The sequence below is a fragment of the Saccostrea echinata genome, unplaced genomic scaffold, assembly GCF_033153115.1.
Source record: "Saccostrea echinata isolate AGI-Se365-2 ecotype Australia unplaced genomic scaffold, CSIRO_AGI_Sech_v1 ptg000034l, whole genome shotgun sequence".
Classification (NCBI taxonomy): domain Eukaryota; kingdom Metazoa; phylum Mollusca; class Bivalvia; order Ostreida; family Ostreidae; genus Saccostrea; species Saccostrea echinata.
The window spans coordinates 5,518,945-5,540,803 of record NW_026889783.1 but is presented as its reverse complement, the minus strand read 5'-3'; the positions used below and the strand labels follow the sequence as shown (position 1 = coordinate 5,540,803).

The window sequence follows — 21,859 nt, the reverse complement described above, 5'->3', positions numbered from 1 at the left end:
TAGGATTGGAATCAAGGGAGTTTTCTAGTTCATTACAAATCTTTTTTTTGCATTGTTTCTGCTCGTATTTACATCGACGTCTGAAACGAGAACGAAATGAATAAAATGCTTTTCTGTATTCAGCATTAAAAGGGAATTCGTTAACTAATTTTTCATAGTTTTTAACTGAAGTTCTTAGTTCTTCACATGAGTCTGAAAACCATGGTTTTTTGTTATGTTTCTTTTTAAATTTTCTACAATGTATTTGTTTATTACTCCTTTTGACAAATTTGGCTGACATGTGGGCTGTTTCAATTAAAATTGAGTTAATTTCATCAACCATATTATTAACATTATTAAAATCTTTCTTCATGAAATTGGTAATTTTACTTTTTATAGTTTCACTTTGAATGTTATATTATACATGTAGTTATGATTTCTTGTACTAACTGAATGAAATAAACATTTAACCTAAATTCAGTGAAGTTAATTAGACAGTAAATTATTCTCTTTCTTGTACATAATTAGGGTATACTAAGAACTTACGTATTTTATTATACATTGTTTATACATAATGTTTACAACAGGAACAGGTTTCTCTTCAAGAAAATAGTGCGTTCAGATCTATAGCATGAGAAAGATCAACACCTTGATCAATATCTTGAAGAGTTTATAAGAGTTCTCAATGTAAAATACAGTATCTTTTTCTCTTACATACATTGTTCAGAACAAAATGATAATAAATATTTGATTTTTAGTCGTTTCCATTGCTATATAGCTAGAAGCATCCTTAGAGGAGAGATTTACAATGTATATGTTATTTGAAATCTTATTAAGGTATGACAAGCAGTTCAGTTAATATTTTGTTTCTGTAAAATGTAAATAAAGGTTTATTGAATACACAACAACTGAAAGAATAGTGATATAACCGAGGTTATAAATGATTTAAATAAAAGCATGACAGGATTTGCAAATAACCGATTATATGAGATGATGAAAAATAGGAAATCACAAACATTTTAACAAACTCAACTATACGTGTTAAATGTTTCAGTAATTAATGATAAAAACTACTGTTTTAATTAACATTGATTAACGGTATATGCAATACACAAAGTTCACCCGAAGATATAATACCGGGTATGATAAAACTTTAAACCATGACCCAAACAGAGACGATAACATCAAATGTATCCCACGTTGTAAAATTATAGCAATAGATAAATGGTAGACAAACAATAGACAATCTTAGATCACCAATAGATAAATAGTAGACAAACAATAGACAATCTTAGATCACCAATAGATAAATAGTAGACAAACAATAGACAATCTTAGATCACCAATAGATAAATAGTGGACAAACAATAGACAATCTTAGAATACCAATAGATAAATAGTAGACAAACAATAGGCAATCTTAGATCACCAATAGATAAATAGTGGACAAACAATAGACAATTTTAGATCACCAATAGATAAATAGTGGACAAACAATAGACAATCTTAGATCACCAATAGATAAATAGTAGACAAATAATAGACAATCTTAGATCACCAATAGATAAATAGTAGACAAACAATAGACAATCTTAGATCACCAAAGTTCATTGAACCTTTGGTGAGTTACTAGTATTCCAAACAGGTACATATAATTTCAAGAGAATGATTTTCAAATTTAAAAAAAACAACATCTCTATAGCTTGTACTTTTATATGCTTCTGACTAACATGTTCCAAATGAAAAATGTAATATTTTAGAGCAATAGAAAGTCCAATCGTGTTTGCAAACAATAAGATGACAAAAAGTTTTAACTCCATAGCGACGTTTAATGTGAATATTGGTAGATTCTCCATTTTACGCATGCGTTACACCGCGTCTGTAGCCGCAAAATCACATGGAAATCGTGCGTCATAGTAACTGTCCAGTGTATTCACAATGCTAGTGAAACTTGCTCTGTCCTCGGGTTTAGCTGACCAACAACTTTCCATTAGCAGTCCATGACTGTAAGATAAGTAAAGAAGTAAATAACCCCATTATGAACTATTGTAGTGTTTTATCGACAGACAACATTAGATAAAACAGATGACTCTGTTCCTTGTACTTACGTTTCAGGACAGAATTCAGGAACACCCATTCTGTAACTGCTCTTCACTTTCATAGGGACAACTTTTACGTCCATTCCAGGGTAGGGATTTTGTCCTGTAAATTAATAAATTAACATTAATTGGTTAAGTAATTAAGAAATATTTCAATGTCTACAGAAATATTTCTTAATAAATAAAAAGAGAAATACTAACCAGTACTGAATATTTCCCATATCACAACTCCAAATGCCCACACGTCACTCATTGAAGTGCAGTTTTTCATAGACTCGTAGCACTCTGGAGCAAGCCATTTTATCGGTTTCCTGCCCTAAAGGTAAAATTTTTCATCACAAATTAACGTTTCTAAAATTATTCAGGCACTGTAGTACCAAGGTCACTTGTAAAATACTTTTCAATGATTCCTAAGATTTAAAAGGTACCAAGCCCAGTGATCAAGGAAAATGGACTAGATCTCTTTATATACTAGTGCCAAATTATCTTATTTCTTATTTTCATAAACTAAAAATTCTTTAATATATGTAGTTATTTTGAATTTTATTTTGAATATTTATCGGTTTGAATTATTTAAATGATAAATTATCTCTCTTAACTGGTATCTAATTCGCATCATATACCGATAAAAACCGGAACTCATATATCCATAATGAGATTGTATCATGTAAAAGGGCGAGATTTCAATTCTTTATTGAAAAGACAAATATTCAAATTCAATCTCTTGATTATGAAAAAAAAAACCATAATGGAGTGGGAACAATTGGGTTTCTTATTTATATTAATACATGTATAAGGAATGTGGGTTTTGGGGGTTTTAAGGTCTGAATGATTACTAACTTGTTCATTTCTTATGTAAGAATTATCATCTGCTCCGAGATTGGTTATCGCCTCATAAACAACAAAAATTCATACATATATCTTGCGATATTTGATATAACTTGGGGTGTTATAACAATGAATGCTAGTTTATACAGACACACATACCCTGGCTTCTTTCTTGTTTACTTCGTTCTCGCCCTCCTCAGGCGTAGGTCCAAATCCTGAAACTTTAGGAACCAGACGAGAAGTCAGAAGGATATTCCTTGTCGCCAATCTCTTATGTACAATCTACAGATATTTAAAAGGAAGAAATAAATCCAGAGAATTGTGATCCTTCACTTTCAAAGTCTGGGATGCAGTGATCTATGGCATATTGTAATAACTATCGTGTTTGTCCTTCTTTGTCTGTCTATTAGACTAGAAAACGTTGTATGTTTTTTAAAGTAATATGTTCTAGTGCAAAACCTACGTCAGGATTATAGTTTTTGAAAGTCAAACATCGAGGTTTAGGTCACAAGGTCAAAAATCATAGTATAATTGGAAAGGTCTTGTCACAGGTAATGCACATATAAAAATAAGAAAGCCCCGTCTCTTCTGGTGCAAAAGTTACAACCATGGCTAAACTTTAAGAAAAGGTCAAAATTAAAGGTCATGAGATCAAAATTCATAGTATTGGAAAAGGCCATGTCTTAGGTAATGCACATGTAATAATGTGAGCATTCTGTCTCTTTAGAAGCAACAGCTAGGTCAAATCAGAAAAGAACAACGCACTCTAACTCTCGATTCCCGCATATATTTTACACCCATTTAATTCAATATAATGAAATATGGAGATAAAGAACAGTATTCAAGCTCAAAAGTCCATTCAAACAATACAAATCAGGAGCAAACACGGACCTCTAAAACATCAAAGGTGGGATCAGGTGCCATGGGGGAGTGAGCATCCCCTGCCGACCGGTCACACCCACCGTATGCTCCTTGTCATGATTGGGCAAACGGAAAAAATCCGTAGACAATTTATTGTGTAAATAATGGCATAACAATTCGTATAAAAACGTCAGTAAGCATTTGACTTAATGATAGATTGTATTTAGTTTAAGTTTAAGAATTATTTTATCAACTCCTTACTCCGCGACTCTAGAGCAGACGCTCTAACCACCCCCACATGGGCGACTGCATGAAATGTTTAAAAGCCGTACATTTTGATTTTATTGATTTTGTTAAAAAAAATTTTGATTTCAAATTTTCTAAAAGTTCCTTGGAATTTTTAAGTATCCACATCTGATTCACACCACTTTTCGAATATGTTATTTGTACAGTACTCCTGAAGTTTCTTCTTCACTGCTGTTTATATATCAAAAAAGGAGTAAAGAAAGAGGCTTGGTAGAACATTTACTGGAACCCGCTATGCATCTTTGTTTGTAATGATTTTTATGAAGTTTAAGAATTCAGTATAGGTATGGTAATTCGATTCATTTTGATTGTTGGGAATATCAAAAATATTTAAAACTGACATATGATTTTAAGAATTTCCTCCTTAGATTGATTGATTGAGTATTGTTTAACGTACGCCTAGTCGGCAATCTTTCAGCCATACTTCGGCGAAAGGGAGCTATGGGTATACGTTGGATTACCGCTTGCAGAATTAAATTCCAGTTTCTCTAAAACAATTAAAATAATGAGCCTTACAAACAAAGACAATGTTGTTAGCTGCTTTGTCAGCTGGGACCAGTACACACTGATCGTGTAATCTATCTAACTCTTTTTCATCATAAATAATAATTTTGCCATTAAAACTTGTTTGAATGCAAAGAAGAGTTTATTAGTAAGTAATTTATAATTATAAAACCAGTGCCAAAAGTTAATTGCTCTTATTGTCAACTTTTTTCATAAAGGGGGAAATGGGGGGGGGGGGTTAGAAAATTTTATTCATTGAAATTAGCCTTAAAACATTATCAGTATTTCAAATACTCATGGAAATAGATAAATGACCCTTAAATCTTTTTTGTGTTTAACTTATGTAAAATTCAACATATAAGATTGATAAAGTACATTTTTAAAACTTGTAATCTCATTTGAAATTGGTAATAACATGACCATTTTTACTGATTTGTCTATAAACATATGCCCCCCCCCCCTTGAAACAACAAAAGCTTTGGTATAAATTTGTGAAATAATTTATAATTAAAAGGGAAATTTCGTTACACGGGGTCGATGTTTTAAACATATTTTCCGTTTTCCGTTAATTTCCATAGTGAAAAAACACAAGTTTTACCAAAATTGTAGTTATATCTCTTTGTTTTCCTAAATAAATTATGTTTTATGAAAATTCACGTAAATATCTATAAAATATGAAAAATCATTCAAATATGTTCCCTTTTGAAAATTGACTTGGAGATAGGCAGCAGAACAATACTATTGTTCGCAGTTCTATTTCAAAAGTAGTCAAACTTCAAGGTCAAGGTCACGAGGTAAAAATCTTACTCATTTGGAAAGGTCGTTTCACAGGTAAACAAGTGAAAAATGAAAGCCCCAATCTTTTTTCCTATAAAAGTAATTACCAAGGTTTATGGTTCTTTGACAAGCACCATTGGGACTTAATGTCCTTACGCTGTCGCAAAAGCGGGGTGGGGTGGGGATTAAATTCCTATTACGATTCGTTTTACCCATGTATACCTTTATAATAATATCATTGAACTGTTTCTTATTCTTTTTTCCCCAAACAATAGGGGTGAATTTAAAAAACGACCAAATTCATATTCATCAACCTGCACTAAAAATGCAGGCAATGGGAATAAATTTCTAGGTACCAGCATATGTCTTTAGATAGTGTCTAAACACCTGCCAAATATCTCATTGGTATCTCAATTCACAAAAAAGTTATACCCAAAAATGATGCTAAAAATGTCAGGAGTGCAACACCTTTTTGTCACATTTTGAAAATTCAATATTTTTTGAAGATCTGTGAAATAAATAATAATGGTTTATGTTGGAAATAAAGACTTTTCTGATAATATTCACAGTATTGGGCTTAAAATGTAGACTACAGGAACTTTTGTTTGACCAAATTGTGGTCAGGGCTGATGTTGAAAAAAATGTTATACCATGTCAGGACTGCAACAGAAAAAAATGTAGTGTTGCCAAAAATCAGCGATTTTAAAAATCTGAAAGACAGATGAGTCAAAAAAGAATTTTCAAAGTGTAAAAACAATAACAGATTTACAATTTAAAACTTAAAAATGTTATATAAATCACAAGCAGCATTAATGAGAGTTAAGTATCTGTGCATACCCAATAATGTCACGAGTGCAACATTTAATGTTTTGTTCCCCAGCATGGAAAAACTTTTATCAGTATATGATTCTCTGATTTTTATTTTGGAAAATAACGACACAAAGAACATTTTTACCAAAAATATTTATCAATTAAAGGGTCTGTCTGTGTTTCAGATCTATATTTCTATGGTCAGGAGTGCAACACATTTTTTTTTTTTTAAAAAATTCAAGTTATATGATTAAAAGACTTCGATTCATGCTAAGATATATTCTTTAATTAATAATGATCTATTTGAATAATTGGTACTAAATTATTGAAGTTTTTGTCATTAAAATCCTTCTCTATTTCAGTGTCATCAAATCAGGTGTGTTTTTATCTTTTCTTTGATTTTTTTATGAATTTAAAAAATAAACACACTGAAAAATTGTTATGAAATTCAAGTAATTCAACCTCAACTTCACTGCAACAACAGAACGAATTCTGATATAGTTTTCGCTTTATAATTCTACTTTAAAGACTCCCATGCTCTTGGTCAGGAGTGCAACAAGTATGTTAGAATTATTGCTGATCAAATATGAATAAATGTAAAGAAAAAATTGATGAGTAGAATGTTTCTGGTTGACCTCAGTTGCTTACAGTATTTGTCATGTGAAGGAAAATATACTATAAAATATATTTTGTCTTCTAAATATATATTGTAGCTAATTTTTTGACATAAATGAGAAAAAATTCAAGATGTAAAGCCAAGTTTAAATACTTTCATGTGTTTGAATTATGAAGTATTGAACTATAAATATTGCAAAATTTTGTTACCACTTGATGTTGCCAAAACTTTATGAATTTTTGTGTTCTATGGTTTTAATTTTTAAAGAAGATGGGCGTGTTTGGCGTGTGATCTGCAGGAATTAGGCGTACGAAACATTTATAGTTTAAATGTCTGCGATTTGGTCGGCTGACCACAGCTGGACATACTCTACAAGTTACGCACATGGGAAAATGTTAAATTTACTTTATAATGCTTTGTCAAATTTAATATATCAGTCTGCTTATCTTAATAATTACTACATGTAAAACTTAGTAACGCTTCAAATAAATAATAAACACATATAGGGTATAGTTTAATTCAATTACAAGTACATGTATATATTAAAGTATCAATAGGTTGGAAGAATTGCTTTCGCTTTCGGTGCAACAAAATCAGAATTTATCTATTTGAAAATAAACCAGTACATAAAATTACACTGACAAAAGAATTGATTGTTTTCACTAAAAAAATTATTAACGCTCCATGCGAGGATCGAACCAAAAATATTTCTTTTCATTGCACTGGACGGGTAACGCATTCTACTGAGGTATCAACGCTACATACACCTTATGGTTTTTAAAGCGACAATGAAGCATCGCATTTACACATTGGAATTTTGTTGGAAAAAGTTAATTTTTTATAGTCTCTGGGTCTTCTCTCCATTTTTTACAAATGTTTGTTTGTTTCTTTGAATTAAAACACACACAAATAACTTTTCAAAATCATGGAGAGATGACCCAGAGATAGCACATTTTTAGAAAAACGTGTTTAAAAATGTAACATTTTGTACCAAATTTTTAAGTTCTTTTTTAGCAAATCAAAATACAATATCGGAAAATATGTCCCTTTCCTATTTCACAGGAACCCGGTACATCAAAAGAATGCTAAAATTTCATGTGACAGATCAATGAAATCTTCACTTTTCAAGTGCGCTCAGATTCCTGCCGAATGCCAATCAAAAGCGCCCTCGTTCTTTGCTATCTTTACTAAAAAATAATTGGAAAAAATGTTTGATACTATTTGATGTTCAAAACATTATGTCTATCAATTCATTACCGACATTTTACACTCAATTCAGAGAATAGTTTTCATCACTTAACACATATTTTTAAATGCAATGTAAATATATCACACATTGCAAATAAGTATGTTTTCAAGTCTTGGAAATATGAAAAACTTGCCGTAAATGATAAAAAATATCAAAATGACGAAGTGATTTACAAACTAAGAACGGGTTATTGTGTGTTATAATTTTTTAAAACAATGTTAAATGAAATACGTATCAGATGTCGGGAGTGCAACACAATAATGTAACATTGGGTCACTTCAAAACCTAGTATTTTTTGTAAGAAAACTTGTATATCAGAATTCTTTTTTGGTTTAGATTTAAAGAATTGACTTAAATCGACAAAAAGTGATTTGGGGAAATTTCATTGTTTTATTATAATTTTAACATTTCTTTCATATAAAAACTTTTCAAACCAGAATTGAAAAAATAATGTAAAATAACAATCAAAAATACAATTTTTTTTCAACATATACAAGAGAAGAAACTCAATCAAGGTTTAGTTCCAATCATTTCTATCCCTGATACCATTTTCAAGCATAAAAAAACATAATTTCTTTTGATTATGTATTTTAGAAAGTCTTTTAGGATGTAGTGATGTTTCCTTTTTTTCAAATAAAGTTTTACTAATAAAACTCCTGAAACTTTTTTATGCAATTGTCTTTTCTATTGCAACTTCAGGAAATTTAACTAGAATCACAAGATTTTACCAAAATCAACAGCTTAAAAACTTACGACTTTTCAACTTTATACACAACAATTCCCCACGATAAATTAAAGTCCAGGCTTTTTGATATCATTGACAGCTGCTTTTTCAATAAAAATGGAACTCGTAAATTTACTTACCTTGTCATTGGTCATTTGCAAAATTATTTTGTTAAAAAACATTCTGATTGTACACACAAGTAATCTGAAGTTGACATTAAAAAGATGCTTGATTTCTGATTGACAATATCTATGTGGTTTTTGGAGACCAGGTCTTCCAACAATCTATTGGAATTCCCATGGGTACCAATTGCGCCCCGTTATTAGCAGACCTTTTTTTTTGTATTCATATGAAGCAGAATTTGTCCAAAATCTTGTACGTGAAAAGAAGAAAACATTTGCTGTGGCCTTCAGCTCGACATTTAGATATATCGACGACGTATTGTCAATTAACAATGGCTATTTCCATTCTTATGTCGATACGATATATCCTTGTGAGCTTGATATAAAAGATACCACAGAGTCTGACACATCTGTTTCATATTTGGATATTTTACTTGAAAAAGACGTTAATGGTAATCTAACAACCAAGCTTTATGATAAACGTGATGACTTTAACTTTTCAATCGTCAACTTCCCTTACTTATGCAGTAATATACCTTCATCACCTGCATACGGGGTATATATCTCTCAGTTGATTCGATACGCAAGAGCATGCTCTACGTATGTACAATTTCTAAAACGAGGTAAATTATTGACAAACAAGTTGATGAAACAAGAATATCAGCTGTCTCGTTTAAAGTCATAATTTCGTAAGTTCTATGGTCGATACAATGACCTTGTCAGCAAATACAATTTATCATTGAGTCAAATGCTGACTGACGTTTTTCATACAAATTGTTAGGCCATTATTTACACACTGAATTGTCGACGGATTTTTCCGTTATTTCCCGATCATGACAAGGAGCACACGGCGGGTGTGACCGGTCGGCAGGGGATGCTCACTCCTCCGTGGCACCTGATCCCGCCTCTGATGTTTAGAGGTCCGTGTTTGCTCTGCTCCTATTTTGTATTGTTTGATGGACATTTGAGCCTGAATACTGTTCGTTATCTTCATATATTTCATGTACAATATGATGATATATGAGAAAAATATTTTACGGGTAGTTTAATTTAAAAAAAAAAAAGATCAAGTTGATGGTCATTATTTTTTAATTCACCCAAAGGCGGATTAAAGAGTTGACGTATGCTATGCATACCCCTTTGATGGCTAACGCTTCCATCCCTTTTGCGATTCCCTGAACCATCTTACAGAAGTCTGTAATCAGGTCATCGTTTACTTTATTTCTCTGATCTATCAACCACTCCCTCATTTGTCCAAGCTCACAATACTCCAACAGCATGTATGGACCAACTAGAGAAAGGTAAAGAATTTTATAGGCACAATTATTTTTCATGTGAACATACCAGGGACTGAGAATTGTAGCAATATGTCTTTGGAAAAAGCTACATTAGAATTTTAAATGGAAAATATTAGGTAACTTTTTATTATTAGACTTTTGAAGGACATAGGCTGGTGAGAGAGGAGATATATGATAATAAAATTTGTCAATTTTGAAGGTAAACACTATCTCAGAACTTACAGAACGGGTGGTTGAGTACTGAACCGAGGAAAGTTATAATGTTATCGTGAGGCGGGACCTCGCTGGCAAAGAAGCTGATCTTGGCCTTCAGAACGAGGCAATCTTCCTCCGTTTTATCCTCTGTAAGACAGCAATGATAATAAGTTAAATATTAGACAATATACACATTAAACAGACCAGTTTTAATTCTGACTTGACACTTTCCTTGTATGTGTAATATGAACCTTTGATCAATATATTCATTGCTTTGTTTATCTTACAGAGTTACGAAATATTTGTATCAGCAATGATTTCACCAATTAAGTAATAAAAAAAATAATTTCACTGTGTCATATTTCAAATATACTGTATTATGTGTTTGCAATAACGAATGTAACAGCTCTGAATTATCAAATTCATCCAACCTTTTAAGATTTTGGCGACAACGGTGTCTTTTTTGCAGAGTTGCGCTAGATAGATATCAGCAAAGTCTCCGGATTTCAACTTTCCCTTCAGCTGTATATCGTCAAATGTGTATAACCAGCCTTCGTTTGCAGAGAAAACCATTTTGGCAAAAGCATAAATATCTTCGTCTTCAAAACGTCCACTGTAAAAACCAGTCTGAAAAAAGTCAAAGATTATACACTTATCCACTGGCTGTGAATGGGGTAGCTCTTTCATCAAACCCGCGACAGGAACTACATGTATTCCCCAAGGGGAATTTTGGAATAGTTCACGTCAAGGGTTTGATGCAAGAGTATCTCACTCACAGCCAGTGAATAAGCGGTTTATAATACTGATGTGTATTATAATTTATGAGGGTTGTATAGCACATTTTATACCCCGGAGTATAGCTTTGTTGAACTCTTCAATGTGATTTTGTAGAGGTCGCCAGCCAATCATATTGCAGGAAATCAAAATTGGCGTCAAAAGATGAATGAAAATTTTCTTTGGGGTGTATAGCACAATCTATACCCGGTTTTCTTATACGTGAAAAATTTTCAGACTATAAAAATTAGTTGTTTTACCTTTTTAACTTTATATAAAAACATTTTTACAGAAGTGAAATAATCATAGATTTAGTTTGTCTCACATTAGCGCTTCGACCGCATTTTAAACTACTAGAATATCTTTTAAAATGGCTTTAAAAAACTATTAAAGATCAAGGTTGCATCATTTCCAAACCAGTTTTAGCAAGATTAGATGCATACATCTTGAAACAAACAAGCATGACGCGATTTTTCGAAGTCTAAAGGAATCGCAGTGTCGGCAAAATAACGAATATTGCTGGATTCCTTTCCAAATTGGCGGCTATTTTCGTGATGTTAAATCTCCGTATACTTTGAATTTGCTGCCTGCTAGTTGAACTCCAGGGTTCCCATAAAAGCATAAAGTTTAAATTGAAAAAAGATCTATTTATCGATGCTAGTTTGAAAGCCCAAGTCTTTATATTTTTAGTATATTGGTACCCTGGGACAGACTTTAACAATGTTTATATATCAATTTTTGCCCCATGGTATACTAATTGACCTGGATTTTATTTTTAAATTCTTCTCTTTTTAAAAATGGAAGTCACTTTTACGAAAAAAACAAATCTCTTTCATAAGAGGGAGATCTTTTCCTTTAAAAGACAATTTTATTTAGGAAATTATCATGGTAAATACTGTTAATTATGGAAACAAATAAATTTAATCCGAGATTCTTCCGACTCTAACCCCTACTTTAAAATGTAACATGTGCAGGGGTCATGTCACAATATAAAATTAGAGAATTCTCAGATTAAAAGAAATGCAGTAGCAGATGTTAAGGAAGATGGCTAGCTTAATAAATTAAAACTGTTGACATACCCTTCGTTTTGCCTTTATCCAGGTTGCAGGTCTCTTGATGAATTCGCTCACTCTACGTTTGGTCTCTGGCTTTATGTGTTCATTTCTCCAAATAAGGAAAAAAATCAGAAGAATTCCCAGCAGAATGGCGATTACAGGCATAAAATTGTTTTTATTACAAACTATTCAGTGAGGCTTTTAACAGGCAAATGATGTAATAGTGATGTAAAGCAAATGTCCTTTGTATGCTGCTAAATATCGCGTGTACAGAGAAATTTACAAAGGTTTGTCGTTTTGAACAAATAATTTGCTCCCACAACTTGAAAAAAAAATAATTTCGGACTGAACATTCCAAAATAAAATGTGTTGGAAAAATGAAATTGTAGAAGAAGCTGTAAGGTACTAGTATTTAGGCCTGCTTCATTATCGTTATAGTTTTATTGCAGGAAATATATACAATTTTTTCTGGAGGCTGTTAGCCATATAAAAACTACTGGTAAGTGACAATCTCTTGTTATGATATTTGGACATTTTACCTGCACTGACTCCGGCAATCATGGCAATGGGTATAAAAGCGGATGTTTTCATGATCCATGAATCCAAAACTGGATTTCCGGTATTGTTAGAAATCACCTCAATACAGTAGTCTTTTCCTGACTCCAGACTGCCTAACGTATATTCAGTTTTGTCTATAGGTAGCGTAATCTCTTTTGGAGGTTTCGATCTGTCACAATCGGTATAAACAAAAATAGTGATGTCTGAGACTCTATAACAGGAGGGGATATTTTCCCAAGTGAACTTGACCCCGTCCCCCTCAGACTCCCTCTTAAGATTTTTTATTCCAGCACCTGACAAGGAAGATAAAGAGCAATTCAATAAATGATATTCTCATATCGGTTTACTTAAAGCATGATTATAGCTATAGAATATAGATATGTATGGTATCTATTGCAGCTATAGAATATAGCATGCAGACAAATGAATTACTTATTGCAGCCTTTAGCTTGGAGTCTATGATTATTGTTTTATCTAATCTAATGATAAGATAATTTTATCTAATGAACAGTATGTTGTGGTCTGATGTTAAGGTTAGAAATCATAAATTTGTTTTTTGCAGGAGTTTATATATTTCTATGTAATACTTAAGCACCCTGCTGATGCCCAGGGTCATGTAAACTATACAGGGTTGCTTGTAACTTTAAACAAGAATCTAACGTCATAAACGAAAGATAATGCTTTGAAGTACACAGCAATGTTGGTGCTGAAGAATAAAAGTGTTCCCAAAACTTTATTTTAACTCATCCACAAAATAAAGCTAAAGCGCAGCATCCGAAACATTAGAGGTATACACATGTTCTATGTGGGGCATGTAAAGATATATTTTTCAGATACTAGGAAAACTACCTCAAAAATTTACTTGATCGCTTAACCACCTAACCATCTGAAAATGCAAGATGCATATGCGTTTTTTTCTAAAGTAATTCAAAATATCAAAGCTTTTACTAAGACAACTTAAAGCTTTTACAATTGTAAATCAATCCCACCATTGATGTTTTAAGAGATCCATGTTCGCTCTTAACAATTTATATTATCTACATGTACATGTAACTGGACTTTTGAGCATGATTACAAAATGAACATCATTGATATGCAATTTCAGAGATATAATTGCTCAATAAAATGTCAAAAATGAGTTTCAATGAGTTTAATTCAAAAAGACGAAAATAACTATACCACTGATCGATCTTAAAAGAAAACTGCAAACAATACAAATCTATGAATAGGGCATAAAACACGGACCCCGGAAATTCTAGAGGTGGGATCAGTTGCTTAGAAGGAGTAAGCATCCCCTGTCGACTAGAGCTTTATGCCCGCCTAGTTGACCGCCTAGAGCTTTATGCATTGATCAGGTAGACGGATTATTCCGTAGTCAAATTAAATACAAAGGCCTAACAACTAGTATGAAATATCTCTGTCAAAATACGACCCAATAAGAGGTATATTTGCAAACAAGTCATTATCGCGACCATACAATTTACAAAATATTGAAATACTCAAATCCCTATAACATCAACTTATTTGTCAATAGCCTGCTCAGTTTAAGAATTTATCGTATTAAGAGCATGCTCTTGAGTATACGTTGGAAAACATGAACACCATAATCAGATGTTGACGGAATATTACTTAATGAGGAAAGTTGACGATAGAACAGCTGAAGTCGTCTTGTTTGTCATACAGTTTATAGTTGTATAGTTGGCCCGTATCGTCTATAGTCTCTGCATACTAAACAGATGTAGCAGACTCTGAATTGTCTTTAATTTTGGGTTTACTGTGATATTTCGAGTCGACACATGAATGGAAGTAAATGTTGTTAATTGATAAAATGTCAATATATTTGAATGTCGAGTTGGAGGCCACGGCAAATGTTTTATTCTAATATAGAAGTTTTTTAATAAATTCTGCTTCATAGGGATATAAAAACAGGTCGGCTTATAGATGTCCATCGCAATTCCAAGAACTGGTTTCCAAAAACAACATAGATGTTGTCAATGAGGAACTCAAGCGCCCTCTTAATATCAACTCCAGAGAACTTCTGTGTAGAATCGAAGTGATTTTTATCAAAGAAATTTTGTTGATGTCCAAACATACGGTATGAAAACTTTCAAGTTCCAAGTTCTATATTAATTGATGAAGAAGCAGTTGTCTGCATGTGGTATCAAAAAGCCTGGTTTTTATTTATCGTGAGAATGGTTGTGTAAAGAGTAGAAATGTCATATGTTTAAATTTGATGTTGCTGACTTTTGAAAAAAAAAATGAGATTTTAAATTTTCTACAAGTTTCTTGGAGTTTCTGAGAATCCACATTTGATTTACACCACTTCTCTAATATGCTGAAGCACAGTACGACTGAAGTTTCTCCTTTACAACACATAATATTTTTTGAGAAGTATGATAGATTGATTGTATGTTGTTTTACGTCAAGTTCGAGAATTTTTCACTCATATAGAGAGACGTCAGCATATACCGGTGAAGGGTTTCAAATTTAGACTTTTATTTGGCACTCAGGGCCATTGAGCAGTGAGGGTTCTTTATCGTGCCAACGCCTACCGTGACACGGGACCTCGGTTTTTAAGGTCTCATCCGAAGGACCCGCAACTTTCACTTCAAAGTGCCGAGCGCGAAGAAACAGTTGCTACCTATTTTTTATCGACTTAGGTCAGTTGCGACTGTACGTGATTCGAACACACAACCTTCCGATCACGGATCGAGCGCTCTACCGACTGAGCTACCGTGACGGTTTTTAAGAAGTAAAGACAGGGGCTTGGTAGAGCAGTTGCTGGACCAGTCAATGAATCTTTGTTTCTAGGGATTTTTATGAAGTTTAGAAATCCAGTATAGGTAGGGTAGATCGAACTCACCTTCGCTGACTGTAATGTTAAAAGTGTAAAAGACTGAAATGCGATTTTGAAGAATTTCATCCTTAGAAAGTGAACTTTAAGTAAAAGTTGGATTTCCAGACCTAGAATTAAAATAAGTTCTTTTAAATACAGATATGATGATTAGTCTTGCAGATATTGTTACACGCCTTTTCTGCTTGAACAATAGTTCATTGTTCATGTAGTCTTTCTAATTCTTTCATCACCTCCGATTTAGCAAATTCGACAGGACAGTTGGTTCGCATTTTGCCTATTTTCTAACTTTCTAACACGATTCTTTCATATATTTCTAAAACAATCCATTCTGACAAAGTGTTCAGGTCTTCCTCTTCATATTTCACCCGATGTTTGGCAAATTCTTCGACATAAATCATATTAATGGAACTGTACTTCGATCGCCAATTGAAAGAACAGGGATCTGGGGGATCTTTAAGGAGGGATTCTTGTCAGGTTTCTGATCTAAATATTCAAAGTATATTTGCGTATATGTCTTATATATTTAGTTGTAAAGGATTTAAAAGATCATACGTTCCTTTACTCCTCATAACTGTACAACTTAAATAGAAATGGTAAACTGAGTTTGAAATCTAGCAAGGACGGTGTTTTGGCGGAACGGCGAAGTATGAAAATATTTCCTTTTCAAATTCTCAAAATTACTGAAGAACAATAAATTCACCCAAATTTTTAAACAATCAAAGATTTAAAGAAATTTTCTATTGTAACTAGAATTAATAACAATGAACTAAAGTTTTAAAATATTTCAAATAAAAATGATTTTTGAAACAAGCAATATTCTTATTAGCTTTTGATAGCTTCTAATCTAAGTACGGATTTGAGCCAAAAAAAGTATACGGTCAAAACTTTTTGATTTTGTATCTTTTTGTATCTTTATATGACTTTTTTATCTTATGTGAAATTAGGAAAAATTTAAATATACGAGGCATATAGAAATAACAAATATTTCCAAAACATTTAAGAAAAATAGAATAAAATTAGAATAGCCTATATCGATTTAAGTTAAATTATTTTTATCAGTTTGGTAATATCATCTAATAAGCCCTACCTGGTAACATTTTTTTTATCCAAAAAGCAGGGATGGGGTAATTGAAATGAGTAATTGTAATTTACTGTATTTAAATACATTTTTCCAAGTAATTGAAAGTTTTTGTAATTGAGTTTGCTTTCAATTACAAGTAATTGAATGTATTTTAATACATTCCAATAATGTCATGTATTTTTCAATGACATTTCAAATACTTTATTTTTCATGTTACATATTAAAAAAGATGTTTTATCATGATGCATACCAGTACTGTTTGGCATGAGTTTGTGTTTATTCAATAATTAAATGCCTATATTATAATGTTTATACAGCATAAACACACTGCCCAGGGTAATAGAAAAGGTCAAATTTAATAATATTGCTGCTTCAAAATATTCATGTATTTGTTCTTCAAAATTTTTGGAAATTAAACTTAAGTAAAGATATGCATTTAATTACATTCTTCGAAGTAATTGCGAGTAAATAATTACATTTGTCAAAATCAATGTAATTGTAGTTGCAAGTAATTGACATTATTTTCAATGTATTTGGATGTATTTGATTACATTTCAAAGTAATTGACCCCAACCCTGCCAAAATGAAAAAAAAATTAAATATTTTCAAATAGAAGTAGCCAACACATGATCAGCAAAAGTAATTCTTATACTGAACGTCAAGCAAAAAAGATAATGACCTTGAACCTACCTTAATTTAAACATATTTCATTGAATAAATCAATAAGGATCGGGAAACAGGCAAAGCCTATACATACCTTCTCCTTGTATAACCTACCTTGCTTCCAAAATAAAATGGTAAAATTTAATCTTACTGATACCATGATATTGTCTTAGTGAATCTTTGAAAAATTCAGTAATTTTTAAATACAAGAAATATGAGAAGAATCCCTCAAGTTCAAAGATGAAATATATGGAGATAACGAACAGTATTCAAGCTCATAAGTCCATTAAACATTACAAATTTTGGAGCAGAGCAAACACGGACCTCTAAAAAATCAGAGGTGGGATCAGGTGCCATGGAGGAGTGAGCATCCCCCTGGCGACAGTCACCTTGTCATGATCGGGTAATAACGGAAAAATCCGTCGACAATTCAGTGTAAATAATGGGCTAACAATTAGTATGAAAAACGTCAGTCAGCATTTGACTTAATGATAAATTGTATTTGCTGACAAGGTCATTGTATTGATAATAGAACTTACGAAATGATGGCTTTAAACAAGACTGCTGATATTCTTGTTTCATCAACTTGTCTGTCAATAACTTACCTCGTTTTAGAAATTGTCCATACGTAGAGCATGCTCTTGCGTATCGAATCAATTGAGAAATATAAACCACGTATACAGGTGGTGAAGGTATATTGATGCATAAGTAAGGGAAGTTGACGATTAAAAAGTTAAAGTAATCACGTTTATCATAAAACTTTGTTGTTAGATTACCATTAACGTCTTTTTCAAGTAAAATATCCATGTATGAAACAGATATGTCAGATTCTGTGTGTGGTACCTTTTATTTCAAGCTCACTGGGATATATCGCATCGACATACGAATGGAAATAACCATTGTTAATTGACAATACGTCGCAATATATCTAAATGTCGATGAAAGCTACAGCAAGTGTTCTGCTTCATATGAATACAAAAATAGGTCTGATGATAACTTGGCGCAATTGGTACCCATGGGAATTTTAATAGATTGTTGGAAGACCTAGTCTCCAAAACCCACATAGATATTATCAATCACTCGAATGCTGATTGACCTCTTTCACACAAATTGTTAGGCCATCATTTCCACTATATTGTCTACGGATTTTTTAATTTACCAGATCATGACAAGGAGCACACGGAGGATGTGAATGGTTCGCAAGGGATGCTAACTCGTCCATAGCACCTGATCCCGTGTACCTCTGTTTTCTGAGGTCCGTGTTGGCTTTGTATTGTTTAAATGGACTTCTGAGCATGCTTACTATTTGTTATTGTCACATTTCATATATGTAAAACGAATTTGGTATTACACAAGTAGTACTTACCATCTTCAATTCCATCGAAGGATGTCAGATTAGAAAACTAGAATATACAGATATCAAAATTGCAATAATTTGCACCGAGAAGGATCAAAATTATGTTCATTTAAGTTATATTTGCTTCGTTTGTGATATTGATACAGTACCTACGACAATTACATAGCTAATTTAATGCAGAAAACACAATCAAAGTAAAACAAGAGGGCAATGAACCTTAAAGGATACTTGCGAAACTGCAACAGTACCTTCTGTACAGAACATGACCGCCCCCCCCCCTTTAAATAAAGGGATCTAACTTCTTTGTTTATAATTTAGAGGGTTGCCACCAAAAAGATGAAAGCTTTAAAAATGATGTTTTTCATAATGATTTTCAATTATTACAATACATATTACAAATTTTTCCATGCTAGGACCCGAAGGTCTTCAGTGTATTTATACAAATCATAACTGCTTCTTAAACCTAGGGACTTCATTTGTCTCCGATATGCTACTTAGTAAAGAGAAAGCTGGAATGCAATTGTCACAGATATACGTCCTTTAGACCCGAACTGGGTCTGTTCCTCTGAGTAGGTTGATATGTTTTTTGACTGTTGAAATGTTTATCTTAAATGGTTGCTAGTAATTTAGATAACGATTTTTAAAGATGAGATGCATTTTCAGTTCAATAATCGCTCTGTCCTAAAACCTGAAATACATGGATAGAAGTAAGAATTTTCACATTTTTACTTTTACTTGCTTAACCATTACTATGGCAAGAGAAGATTTTCATACATGAATAGCCATTCATTATATAACAAAGTTTAGTAACAAAGTGTGACCTGAAACCCTCAACCCCTCAGACAGCTGGAGTAATAAATTTTTCACATTTTGTTTGCTATTGCTATGTACCCAGTTTGTTTCCTAGATGATTGATATTAAAGAGAAAAAATATACATTATCATAATATACTGCTTATAGATCCTCCCTGGATCCTGAACCCTTGGGCTGAGGGTCGTGAATAATGAATTTCGGACTTTTTAATGAGGCAACCTTTGCATATTATACTTAGCTCCCAATATATTACTTAGATGATTGTTAGTAAAGAGGATCGTTAAAAATATTGCATAGTTTTGCCAAATTGGTCCAATTGAAGGTCCTGGGAGAAAGGTGGCAAGGTTTATGATATTCCTTAGTTTTGTTGCCCTTCACCCATAGAAGCTCCACACCATAAAATTGACAGAGTTATTTCAGAGGAGAAGTTGAAAATTATTAAAATATAATGGGCCACGATGGACCACCAGACAAGAGTTCAAGAGGTATCAGCAAGAGGTCACCTGAATGACTCATGTGATCCCAAAAGATTCTGCCGGTAAAACAGAAATAAGATACCTCGTAACGCGTAACATTGGATGTCAGCATAGCCTGGTTGAAGGCTTCAATCTCAAGAATAAAGGTGAAATTAAACAGCTTGTGTTTGTCAACGGCCATCCAACAATTGTCGAAGTCGAACTCCATGTTCTTTTTGTAGCACTCTCCCATGGGAATACAGTAACAATCATCAGTCGTGGAACAGTCAGTAAACTTTAACAAAGTGATATTCTATCACATTTAACCATTTCTAATCAGAATTAATACGTTCTTTGAAAGATCCTAGATAATTATTGACCCCAAAAAACCCACAAAACAAAAAATCCCACACACCTTGATTTGATCGCTTTGAAAATATCCTTCTTTGTATATTTGTTGTTGATTATTCTTGTCTTTTAGTCGCCATTGAATCTGCCGGACTCCACTATGCTTATCGAAAGCTCTTATATGGACGCTACAAATAAAAGCATGGTCAAACATGTTGAAATTATTGACATTGTACAGAAGTTTATTATTTTGTCATTTTTACCTGCTTGAATATCCATATGTTCTGTTGCCCACATTTTTTGTAAATATGGCTTCACTTGTAATTGGTTGCGAGCCATCGAAGCTTACTATTCTAGACTCAGTCTTTGTATTGTTTACTATATCACGAGCTCTGACAGAAATATTTAAACTGTCACCATCCTTCCATTCATGATAAAGACTATATGAACTGTGTGTGATATTTTCAATTTCAATCCACTGGTTTTCCATGTTGCCATTGTTTGGTGCCTGTAGGCAAGCTGGTTTTGTGAGCATGGGGACAGTCGTGGGGACAGTGGATACTGTTTTGTTTGAATTATCTGTGTCATATTCATCAGATTTAGGGACACTGTTTTCAGTGGTTTTACCAATAGCCGTGGTATTGCTTGTTTTGTTCTCTGCCAAAGAGTTTGAATATGATATATATGAATAGAATATTTCAAATCCAGTTATTCCGTTAATGTGATTCACGGCAGAGACACTTCTTTTTCCATCATGATCATCATATTCTTCTTTCACTTTTTTCACTATTTCATTTTTCAACTCTTCTATATCACCGCCTCTTCGTTGTATTGGAAACTCCGCAACGGAAAGTAGGAAGTGATTTTCAACATGATATGAGTTTTTGAAGTAATCTTTCCACTTGATTTCCACCGTTGAACATCTTGATTGCCAGCTGTGATTGCTGAGTTTTTCTGCACTGGAGACATAAAAGTTAGATTCTGCAGTTGTTGTGATCGTAGAATTTGGGTCATATATAGCGATTTGTCTTGCAAATTCCGAGTTATTAGCTTTGTCTGTTACTTGTACAATTGATGAGTAAATTCCAGGACCAGGTGGGGTTAACTCAGGAAATGGAAGAGAAGAGGCATTTCTTTCTTCACGATAAAATGGATTCATTGGGTTTTCTTCCGATAATGTATCAAAATGAGCCTTTTTCTTCAGATTATGTATTTCTAAAAAGTATTTTTCGACCCCTGAGGGAATGTCATTCCATCCATCGACTTCAAATTTGAATGGATTCTGTAAAGCGAAATTAAAGAATTTAATAAATATTGACTTTACATCAATAATATGTACTATTTCATTTTCAATGCTATGTTTATTGTTCGTAGTTTGTATGTCTTAATTAGAAAATGTCATCTTTTCACTTTATTATATGTTCCAAAACAAGAACCTACGAAACACACGGGTTTGCATTTTCATCATAATTTTAAATCTCAGTGTGCATTTGAAAAAGGTTTAACTATTAAATGCATGACAATAAATAC

General features: G+C 32.7%; 1 protein-coding gene across 1 annotated transcript in view; it reads right to left on the bottom strand.

Annotated features, from left to right (window-relative positions):
* Positions 1-1,703: 1,703 nt before the first annotated feature.
* The window catches only part of LOC133199715 (uncharacterized), a 37,595-nt gene continuing 17,439 nt past the window's right edge, over positions 1,704-21,859 (bottom strand). The window contains exons 8-20 of the mRNA XM_061335584.1: positions 20,593-21,611; positions 20,397-20,517; positions 20,085-20,276; positions 18,723-18,759; positions 12,737-13,048; positions 12,222-12,382; positions 10,800-10,995; positions 10,396-10,515; positions 10,012-10,166; positions 3,066-3,188; positions 2,280-2,394; positions 2,088-2,181; positions 1,704-1,983 (exon numbers count right to left, since the gene is read on the bottom strand). Of these exons, the coding sequence (XP_061191568.1) occupies positions 1,848-1,983; positions 2,088-2,181; positions 2,280-2,394; positions 3,066-3,188; positions 10,012-10,166; positions 10,396-10,515; positions 10,800-10,995; positions 12,222-12,382; positions 12,737-13,048; positions 18,723-18,759; positions 20,085-20,276; positions 20,397-20,517; positions 20,593-21,611 (2,781 nt within the window). The 3' untranslated portion in view covers positions 1,704-1,847. The remainder of the gene's footprint in view (positions 1,984-2,087; positions 2,182-2,279; positions 2,395-3,065; positions 3,189-10,011; positions 10,167-10,395; positions 10,516-10,799; positions 10,996-12,221; positions 12,383-12,736; positions 13,049-18,722; positions 18,760-20,084; positions 20,277-20,396; positions 20,518-20,592; positions 21,612-21,859) is intronic.